At 45.3% G+C, this 9,837-nt stretch overlaps 3 protein-coding genes across 3 annotated transcripts; 1 reads left to right on the forward strand and 2 right to left on the reverse strand.

The window, feature by feature from the left end:
- Positions 1–266: 266 nt before the first annotated feature.
- On the forward strand, positions 267–1,598 carry LOC115196397 (nucleotide triphosphate diphosphatase NUDT15). Its single transcript, XM_029757197.1, has 3 exons — positions 267–708; positions 798–994; positions 1,160–1,598. Exons 1-3 carry the CDS (start codon positions 662–664, stop codon positions 1,261–1,263), a joined length of 348 nt encoding a protein of 115 aa, XP_029613057.1. The 5' UTR covers positions 267–661; the 3' UTR covers positions 1,264–1,598.
- A 67-nt stretch (positions 1,599–1,665) lies between these two features.
- Positions 1,666–4,644, reverse strand: LOC115196396 (carboxypeptidase O-like). The gene is made up of 9 exons (XM_029757196.1): positions 4,439–4,644; positions 4,177–4,243; positions 3,986–4,087; positions 3,653–3,757; positions 3,129–3,245; positions 2,755–2,848; positions 2,337–2,539; positions 2,134–2,218; positions 1,666–1,969 (listed from the first exon to the last, which is right to left on the reverse strand). Exons 1-9 carry the CDS (start codon positions 4,516–4,518, stop codon positions 1,704–1,706), a joined length of 1,119 nt encoding a protein of 372 aa, XP_029613056.1. The 5' UTR covers positions 4,519–4,644; the 3' UTR covers positions 1,666–1,703.
- A 1,452-nt stretch (positions 4,645–6,096) lies between these two features.
- Positions 6,097–9,443, reverse strand: LOC115196395 (carboxypeptidase O). Its single transcript, XM_029757195.1, has 9 exons — positions 9,236–9,443; positions 8,974–9,040; positions 8,783–8,884; positions 8,074–8,178; positions 7,848–7,964; positions 7,410–7,503; positions 6,972–7,174; positions 6,779–6,863; positions 6,097–6,638 (listed from the first exon to the last, which is right to left on the reverse strand). The coding sequence occupies exons 1-9, from the start codon at positions 9,313–9,315 to the stop codon at positions 6,373–6,375; spliced, it is 1,119 nt and encodes a 372-aa protein (XP_029613055.1). The 5' UTR covers positions 9,316–9,443; the 3' UTR covers positions 6,097–6,372.
- Between the last annotated feature and the right edge of the window lie 394 nt (positions 9,444–9,837).

Genomic DNA, 9,837 nt, shown 5'->3' on the forward strand with positions numbered 1-9,837 from the left:
AAAGCATGCTCGAGCGGCAGAATCGATTTCCGCGCTTATAAACACAGGGTCATTACACTACTCCCGCCTTTCAAAGAGCGCGTCCTCGCGCTAGCTTGCGACTCAACGCCTTACAGGAACGCGCTCACCGGCCAAGCACACGCACTGTCGTGGATGCAAGGTCCGATCACTTCCGACACCAATGTAATGAACAGGCAGGGAGCAAGTCTCGAACCCTCGACCTTCAAGCCCGAAGTCCGGCGCGCTATCGACTGTGCCGCAAAAGCAAGCTCATCCGGCAGAGTCGATTTCCGCGCTTATAAACCCAGGGTCGTTACAGTATCTACATTTCTAAGATAACCCAGATAACTTTGCCTGATATGCAACAACAACAAAAATGTACCGGAAGTGATATTCACGTGACAACCTAGCTCGTTCCGTTCGTTGTTGAGGAGGAGCTGTGCGTGGTGAAGTTGCCTGAAACGATAGAAGAGCATATGCCATAGCATGTGTTTATAGTAGCGCTATTTGCTTATGGTTTTACTAACTGAATTACCGTGGTCTGATTTGACGAGATACAGAAAACTGCAGACCCCTCAAGCGCCCTGGTGTCGGAGTAGGGGTTCTTGTCACAGATTCAGCTCACTCCAACTGCGTCCTCGTAGGGAAGCGAAAAAGTGCAATGGGCAAAGGAACGTATCAGCTACCTGGCGGTCATCTAGAATTTGGGTGAGTAGCTAAGTATTTCTTAATGTAAACAAGTGTGTGATATTCATTTGATATTAAAGTTGACCAATAGTTGTCTTTTTCATTTGAAGAGAGACCTGGGAAGAATGCGCACACAGGGAGGTGATGGAAGAGGCAGGAGTGCGCCTGAAAGAAGTCAGGTTCGCATCCGTGGTGAACTCCATCAAGCTCGAGGAGCAGTACCACTACATCACCATCATCATGCAAGGAGAAGTGGACAGGAGCTACGCAGCAGAGCCAGTTAACCTCGAACCAGAGAAAAATGAAGGTGAGAAACCTGGCTATCCCAGTCTCCTAGGTTCCCAGGAATTCCAATGGTATTACTGTATTTGGCCTGCACTATTTACTACACTGGCAAGTTAATGATGTAATAATGTGTTAATGATGTATCAGAGTTTATGTAGATATTTTTGCCTCTCTGTCTCTGTCCCAGGTTGGACATGGACACGGTGGGACCAGTTTCCTCAGGAGGACCAACTCTTCCTGCCTCTGGCCTGCCTGAGACAACAGGGCTTCCAGCCGTTCAACACCACTTAACACTGCTGCTACCCAGAAACAGAGAAGAGAGGGGTGAAGCACAGGGATAGAAGACGCATACATTAGAACTGCTTTGTAGGACCTAATCAAGTCAGGCAGTTGGGTAGACATGGTAACGGTTGAACTAATGTTGATCAGCACCTTTGGTTGGGTAAACATGGCAACGGTTGCTGGACTTATGAGGGGACAACTCATGGATCTAACAGAAGAAGGAAGTTATGACAACAGATCATTACAGTTTGAGTGTATTTATATCACTGAAATGTTAATTCAAAACACACTGTACTACAAATAACCTGTATGTGTTTTGTCAATATTAAAAGTAACATTAGAAGTAGATGATAATTTAACAGTTTTACAGTAGAGTTTTAAAGACACAAGTAACATACCACACTTGACAAAATAAGTGGGTCTCATCTGACTCCTGCAGTTCTCCCAGTTTACAGCAGGATGGCGCTAGAGACCCAGGCTGCCAGCAGTGTGGTCCACAGTGTTGCCGTGACGGTGGCAGCATAGCTGTAGAAGACCTTGTCGTGTGCGTAGGTGATGATGTGGTGTGCTCCGGCATAGGCCTCCTCACAGGTGGGCTGGATCTGGTCCTCTGGGAGCTCGAAGCCGTGTTCGCCCTTGTCCCTCAGCTCAAAGGTGAAAGACAACGGGATGCCGATCAGCCTGGCAAAGTCCTGAGACGAGCCCGAGAAGGGATCTGGAGACAGAGAGAGAGTTTTATAGGCCAGTAGTTGTATAGTCTCTTCCCATTGGATTGCCATGTGTCTTGAGTATAGATGTCGATCTTGATAAAATGGGATTAACCAGGCATTGCTCACTCCAGTGTTTGGTGACTCGTTGTGTTCCCTCAGCCTTACTTACACAGGATATCAGGTGAGGTGCCTACAGTGTAGTCCATCCCATGGACAGCCTTTATAGCCTTGGCTGCTCCCAGACCCACTTCCATCTGGCAACACAGAGACATACTGCAGGTTAACATGGTCAGAAAACACGTGCACCCTGTTGATCCCCATTTTAAAACACCCGTCTATTACAACACAACTTGTTTTTGGGGGCGGGCGTACCAGCTCCTCATGGTTGGGTGCTGAAATGTTGGGGTGTCCGTAGGGCACCAGGAGCTGCTGGCCATAGGAGTGGATGGTGAGGAAAGCCAGGACGTCTTCCCTCATCTTCCCCAACATGTCTGTGACGGCCCGGGCCTCAGACTCAGAGAGAGCCTTGGTGCCGCAGTAGAACAGATTGCAGCAGTCTGTTGAGACACCAACCACTGCACAGACAGGAGAGGAAAACACAGTTAGGATGTGTGTGTGTCAGGGTTGGGGTCAATTCCACCTCAGTTCCAGACAATTCAGGAAGTAAACCAAATTCCAAATGTTCCTCATTGAAAAGCATTGAGAATTGAATTCAATGGAATTGAAATGGAATTCACCCCAACCCTGGTGTGTGAGAGTGAGTGTGGTTTAGAGTAAGAACCATACTCACTGCCCCAGTTAGCGTAGAAGTTACGATTGAGGTCTGTTCCATAGCAGGTACAGCCTCCTGTTCCTGGAGATCTGGACTTCCTCCACAGTCGAGTCTACAGAGATGAGAACCACTAGTCACTAACTGGGATGATAATACTGTCAACAACAATATTTCTGTTACAATATGTCATCCAAGCCAATAGATGGAGCTCTTGTTACTTGTAAAGTCTACTCATATATTGTACCAGCATGTCTAGGTCTATTGTGGACTATGTACTGTACTGATAACACCTGGCAGAGGTGTGACGCAATTAAAGACACAATTTGTCATATTTCCAGTAGTTTCCCAGAATGTGTCAAAGCTGGTCCGAAGTAACATTAATCAATACTTACGCTTTCATTATGCCAAGAGTAGATGTAGCCATCAACGTTTAAGACTGGTGTGATGTAGAAATCCAGATTTTTCATCATCTCATTCACCTTGGTGTCGGTTTTGTACGTTCTCAGGATCTGTTGGTAGAAATCAAGGAGGAGATTCTCACCAGTACTGCTTCATGCTCTTTCATTTCTATGATAGTACACACACACACACACACAATGTGTTGTACAGCTAACCTTGTGGGGACACACAATTCAGTCCCATTCAAAATCCTATTTTGCCTAACTCGTAACCCGTACTCTTACCTTAACCCAAAAACCTAACCTTAAACCTAACCCTAGCTCCTAACCCAAAAAGTAACCCTAGCACCTAAACCTAATTCTAACACTAATTCTAACCTTAAACCTAAACCCCCTAGAAATAGCATTTGACCTCGTGGGGACCAACAGAATGTCCCCAGTTGGTTAAATTTTAGTTTGTTTACTATTCTTGTTCGTTTATTTCTGGTCCCCACAATAATAGTTAAACACATCCACACCTCTTTAACAAAGTACTGGCAGAAAGCAGGAGCGATCCATTCTCTGGCGTGGATCCCACAGTCCATCCAGATAGCCTTCTTCCTCCCAGTAGAACTCAGACCAATCTGCAACACAACAACCAACAGGAGATTAGTACATCTAAAATCTGCAACACAACAACCAATAGGAGATCTCCATTGAGCTGCAGACATTGGCCTCTTGGGTCTAGTCAAAGCAGAAGAACACTAGTTCTATCTAAAGCTATTTAGTGGTTTCCATGTAAGACTGACCTAGCCAGGGCCAGGCACGCTGAAGACAGTGAATGCAGAGAGAGAGAGAGAGAGGTGAAGAACCTTCAGTAAGGTGATGTCCCTCCTCTCATAGGTTTGACCGTAGACCATGGAGGACACAACATCTGGGTTCTCCCTCTTCATCTGCTCCATCCATGCTGTAATCTATAGGGAGAGGTACCAGTGTCTCTATGCAGTGAGGACTCACTCATTCTTTGTGTGTGTGTGTGTTGTGTATGTGTATTCTCTCTCACCTCTGACATATTGTGGTACCTGGTGTAGTAATTCCTCTCAGTCGTCTCCTCTCTACTCCAGACAGCACTGTACATTGACACACACATACTGTATACTGTATGCACATCGAACGAATACATCTTGGTTTGGTGGTAATAAATTGGTTGTAAATCAGCTACCGATGTATGAATTTTTTATAAAATTCCTGTTAGTCTGACTTGTTAAGTCATCCTTCATAGGAGACTAACTGTAGTAGAGTTACAGTATCCCTCCCAGACTCACCTGTCCTGGGCTCCATGTCCACTCTGGACAGCCAGAGATAACAGAACCAATCCAACAGACCCCAGACCCAGCATCATCATCAACAATGTCCCTCTCTCCTTTACTAACAGGTCTCACAACTCACTGTGTCTTCCAGCTGTCAAATCAGTCACCTGGGCAGCAGGGAGAGGACTTTATACAAGTCCCCATCTAGATGAAGACACGTGCAGCCCCACATCTAGATAAAGACATGATGTAAGAAACTGTTCTCTGTTATCTCTGTTATGTCGTTACAAGAAAGAGAAAAGAAAGACAGAATGGCGCTGATCTAGTGGTAATAAAAGAAATATGTAAAGCCACACCTTTACCTTGATCAGAAGAACTCACTAGTCTGATGACTGTGATTATCTCAGATGCACTAAAAGCCCATTTATACTTGATCCGAAAGAATGTTAGGAAGTTCCGTTTGGAGGGTCTGATGCAAATTGCGGAGCATCTGGAGGCATGTTGATAAGGACTCCATGAAAGTGCTAGCCACTGCCCTCATTCAATGCCATTTTGACTACGCTAGTACTTCCTGGTTTGGGGGCTTATCTAAGCTTATGAAGGGGAAGCTCCAGATAGACCAGAATAAGCTGATCAGGGTAGTATTGAAGGTGAGTCCACGTACTCCCATAGGCAGGAGCTGCTTTCAGAAACTGGCTGCCTGTTGAGGCTTTGGTGTCTCAGATTAGACTGGGTTTGGTTTACAGGAGTATTTATGGTTCTGCGCCCAGATATCTGATTACTTTCCCCATGTTAGGGATGCACATAATCACAGCACCAGATCAGGTGTTGCTAATGTGTGCTTAACTGTGTTCGATGTTGCCTAGCCATCTTGTCTCAAGAGGACCACAATGGAAATAAGTCCCAGACTTTATTGTGTTATCCTCCATGATTTTACTCAAGTGCATGTATGGCTTTTTAAGTTTTATGGGTGCTTGTTTTTTTAAAATGGTCGAATTAATAAACTAAACTAAACAGAAGCCAAATTGAGCTCTGTACCACATCACTGTGCGCCTCCCAAATTTTGTAATGATGCGGAGGGGTCCATATAGCTCCGTATAGCTTCGTATAGCTCTGCATTAACATGATTGGTTGACAGTAGGTGGGGGCGGGAGGTCCTGTATGAACACAAGCTCACTTCCTTGACAACTTTCCTCACAACAGCTCTGCGAAGTGCAACAAGTATGAATGCCCTGACTTCTGCAGAGGCTGTATCACCGTAAATACTGCACGGCCAATGCAGACAACAGATTGACCCTGCAGCACCTTTAATGCTCCTCAGCTACACATGGACAGGGGAGAGGGGGTCAACGTAACCTTCTGCTACCCAGGAACAGTGTGTTTTTGTTCTACTTTACTTTTTTATACAAACAAATGATAGTACTACTGATATTGATTACCACATTGTTGGGAACGAGCAAACAAGAAAGCTATTTCACTGTACTTGGGCACGTGACGATAAAAACTAGAAACCTGACAGAGGTGAAAGCAACTGGACACAATGGTGCTGTTGGATCTAATCAAGTTAAACAGTAAAATCTTTGATCCGGAGCGGAGAGGTTGATCTAATGTTGAGCTGGACCTTTACTGAACTCGTGGGGCTCAGTAACAGAAGCAGGACGTTGCGACAACAATACATAGCAGTTGAGTATATTTATATCACTGAAATGTTCATTCAAAATATACTACTGTACAAACGTGTTTGTGTTTTGTCACTTTTAACGACTGTTTAACATATTTTACAGAAGAATTGTAGAGAAACAAATAACAAAGCACAGTTAATAAAATAAGTGATTGAACAAATTAATATAGTCTATCTGACAGTTTATCACTTTTGTCCAAAGTCTCATTTCTGAATATACTGATAAACTGCCACCATCTCCTGGCCTGACTCCTGCAGTCCTCCCAGTTTACAGCAGGGTGGCGCTAGAGACCCAGGCTGCCAGCAGTGTGGTCCACAGTGTTGCCGTGACGGTGGCAGCATAGCTGTAGAAGGCCTTGTCGTGTGCGTAGGTGATGATGTGGTGTGCTCCAGCATAGGCCTCCTCACAGGTGGGCTGGATCTGGTCCTCTGGGAGCTCGAAGCCGTGTTCGCCCTTGTCCCTCAGCTCAAAGGTGAAAGACAACGGGATGCCGATCAGCCTGGCAAAGTCACGAGACGAGCCCGAGTTGGCATCTGGAGACAGAGTATAGGCCAGTGGTTGCAATAATAGAGAAACACAAAAAAGGATTTGTTGAATTGTAAACAGTGCACAGGATATTCATGTAACTACAGCCACTTAGAAGTCACAATATCCTCTCAGCCTCACTACTTACACAGGATATCAGGTGAGGTGCCTACAGTGTAGTCCATCCCATGGACAGCCTTTATAGCCTTGGCTGCTCCCAGACCCACTTCCATCTGGCAACACAGAGACATACGTTATTAGGGGCAAAGAAATTGCACCCCTGTGCGTCTCCAAAAGCAGAATTGAAAAACCTGGTCTACTTGTGTGTGGAACAGGCGTACCAGCTCATCGTAGTTAGGTGCTGAGATGTTGGGGTGTCCGTAGGGCACCAAGATTAGCTGGCTATAGGAGTGGATGGTGAGGAAAGCCAGGACGTCTTCCCTCATCTTCCCCAACATGTCTGTGACGGCCCGGGCCTCAGACTCAGAGAGAGCCTTGGTGCCGCAGTAGGTCTGAGAGCAGCAGTCTGTCGAGACACCAACCACTGCACAGACAGGAGAGGAAAACACAGTTAGGATGTGTGTGTGTCAGGGTTGGGGTCAATTCCACCTCAGTTCCAGACAATTCAGGAAGTAAACCAAATTCCAAATGTTCCTCATTGAAAAGCATTGAGAATTGGAATTTCAGTGTAATATCTGAATTCAATGGAATTGAAATGGAATTGACCCCAACCCTGGTGTGTGTGAGTGAGTGTGGTTTAGAGTAAGAACCATACTCACTGCCCCAGTTAGCGTAGAAGTTACGATTGAGGTCTGTTCCATAGCAGGTACAGCCTCCTGTTCCTGGAGATCTGGACTTCCTCCACAGTCGAGTCTACAGAGATGAGAACCACTAGTCACTAACTGGGATGATAATACTGTCAACAATAATATTTCTGTTACAATATGTCATCCAAGCCAATAGATGGAGCTCTTGTTACTTGTAAATCTAGCTTAGCATATTTTCATGTCTAGGTATTTGAACCTCTTTCCTAGGCTCAATTGCTACAGAGAGAGAGCTGGCTGGTGGGTGAGATTATGTCTTGGATGTTGTAGACATACACTGTATGCACACTACCTGTGAGGTAGATATGTTTGAATTAAAGCCATGTCTAAGATTTCCAGTAGTTTCCCAGAATGTGTCAAAGCTGGTCTGAAGTAACATTAATCCGTACTTACGCTTTCATTATGCCAAGAGTAGATGTAGCCATCAACGTTTAAGACTGGTGTGATGTAGAAATCCAGATTTTTCATCATCTCATTCACCTTGGTGTCGGTTTTGGACGTTCTCAGGATCTGTTGGTAGAAATCAAGGAGGGTACCATGATTGGTACTCACACCCCTAGACACAGTACTGACAGAAACAAGGATATGTTCACTGTAATGGACACACAAACACACACACCTCTCTGACAAAGTACTGGCAGAAAGCAGGAGCAATCCATTCTCTGGCGTGGATCCCACAGTCCATCCAGATAGCCTTCTTCCTCCCAGTAGAACTCAGACCAATCTGCAACACAACAACCAACAGGAGATAAGTACATCTAAAATCTGCAACACAACAACCAACAGGAGATAAGTACATCTGAAATCTGCAACACAACAACCAACAGGAGATAAGTACATCTAAAATCTGCAACACAACAACCAACAGGAGATAAGTACATCTAAAATCTGCAACACAACAACCAATAGGAGATAAGTACATCTGAAATCTGCAACACAACAACCAACAGGAGATAAGTACATCTAAAATCTGCAACACAACAACCAACAGGAGATAAGTACATCTAAAATCTGCAACACAACAACCAATAGGAGATAAGTACATCTGAAATCTGCAACACAACAACCAACAGGAGATAAGTACATCTAAAATCTGCAACATAACAACCAATAGGAGATTAGTACATCTAAAATCTGCAACACAACAACCAATAGGAGATCTCCATTGAGCTGCAGACATTGGCCTCTTGGGTCTAGTCAAAGCAGAAGAACACTAGTGATGAAAGCTATTTAGTGGTTTCCATGTAAGACTGACCTAGCCAGGGCCAGGCACGCTGAAGACAGTGAATGCAGAGAGAGAGAGAGAGAGAGAGAGAGAGGTGAAGAACCTTCAGTAAGGTGATGTCCCTCCTCTCATAGGTTTGACCGTAGACCATGGAGGACACAACATCTGGGTTCTCCCTCTTCATCTGCTCCATCCATGCTGTAATCTATAGGGAGAGGTACCAGTGTCTCTATGCAGTGAGGACTCACTCATTCTTTGTGTGTGTGTGTGTTGTGTATGTGTATTCTCTCTCACCTCTGACATATTGTGGTACCTGGTGTAGTAATTCCTCTCAGTCGTCTCCTCTCTACTCCAGACAGCACTGTACATTGACACACACATACTGTATACTGTATGCACATCGAACGAATACATCTTGGTTTGGTGGTAATAAATTGGTTGTAAATCAGCTACCGATGTATGAATTTTTTATAAAATTCCTGTTAGTCTGACTTGTTAAGTAATCCTTCATAGGAGACTAACTGTAGTAGAGTTACAGTATCCCTCCCAGACTCACCTGTCCTGGGCTCCATGTCCACTCTGGACAGCCAGAGATAACAGAACCAATCCAACAGACCCCAGACCCAGCATCATCATCAACAATGTCCCTCTCTCCTTTACTAACAGGTCTCACAACTCACTGTGTCTTCCAGCTGTCAAATCAGTCACCTGGGCAGCAGGGAGAGGACTTTATACAAGTCCCCATCTTGATGAAGACACGTGCAGCCCCACATCTAGATAAAGACTCACCTTTACCTTGGACAGAAGAACCCACTAGTCATAGGTTCTGTTAATATTTAATCAGGAGTCTAATAAAATGGAGGAGGGTGGACATATCACAAGAGGGGGAGAGGGGGAGGGAGAGAGGGTGGGAGAGAGAGAAAGAGAGGGAGAGAGAGAGAGAGAGAGAGGTAGGTAGGGAGAGAGAGAGAGATAGAGAGAGAGGGGGGAGGGAGGGAGGGAGTGTGTAAGAAAGAGAGAGAGAGAGAGGGAGGGAGAGAGAGAGGGGGAGAAGGAAGGAAAGAAAGAGGGAGGGAGAGAAAGAGAGGGGGAAAGGGGAGAGAGAGAGGGGGGAAAGAGAGAGAGAGGGAGGAAGGGAGTGAGTGAGTGAGGGAGGGG

This window comes from Salmo trutta, chromosome 6 (assembly GCF_901001165.1).
Source record: "Salmo trutta chromosome 6, fSalTru1.1, whole genome shotgun sequence".
Lineage (NCBI taxonomy): Eukaryota > Metazoa > Chordata > Actinopteri > Salmoniformes > Salmonidae > Salmo > Salmo trutta.

Excerpts from the sequence above, each read along its gene's own strand:
- LOC115196395 (XM_029757195.1), bottom strand. The coding sequence starts at position 9,315 with ATGATGATGCTGGGTCTGGGGTCTGTTGGATTGGTTCTGTTATCTCTG. Across the intron at positions 8,885-8,973 it reads GGTACCACAATATGTCAGAG|ATTACAGCATGGATGGAGCA; the intron begins GTGAGAGAGAAT and ends CTCTCCCTATAG. Across the intron at positions 8,179-8,782 it reads GGGACATCACCTTACTGAAG|ATTGGTCTGAGTTCTACTGG; the intron begins GTTCTTCACCTC and ends GTTGTGTTGCAG.
- LOC115196396 (XM_029757196.1), bottom strand. The coding sequence starts at position 4,518 with ATGATGATGCTGGGTCTGGGGTCTGTTGGATTGGTTCTGTTATCTCTG. Across the intron at positions 3,758-3,985 it reads GGGACATCACCTTACTGAAG|ATTGGTCTGAGTTCTACTGG; the intron begins GTTCTTCACCTC and ends GTTGTGTTGCAG. Across the intron at positions 1,970-2,133 it reads CACCTCACCTGATATCCTGT|ATCCCTTCTCGGGCTCGTCT; the intron begins GTAAGTAAGGCT and ends CTCTGTCTCCAG.
- LOC115196397 (XM_029757197.1), top strand. The coding sequence starts at position 662 with ATGGGCAAAGGAACGTATCAGCTACCTGGCGGTCATCTAGAATTTGG. Across the intron at positions 709-797 it reads GGCGGTCATCTAGAATTTGG|AGAGACCTGGGAAGAATGCG; the intron begins GTGAGTAGCTAA and ends TTTCATTTGAAG. Across the intron at positions 995-1,159 it reads CGAACCAGAGAAAAATGAAG|GTTGGACATGGACACGGTGG; the intron begins GTGAGAAACCTG and ends TCTCTGTCCCAG.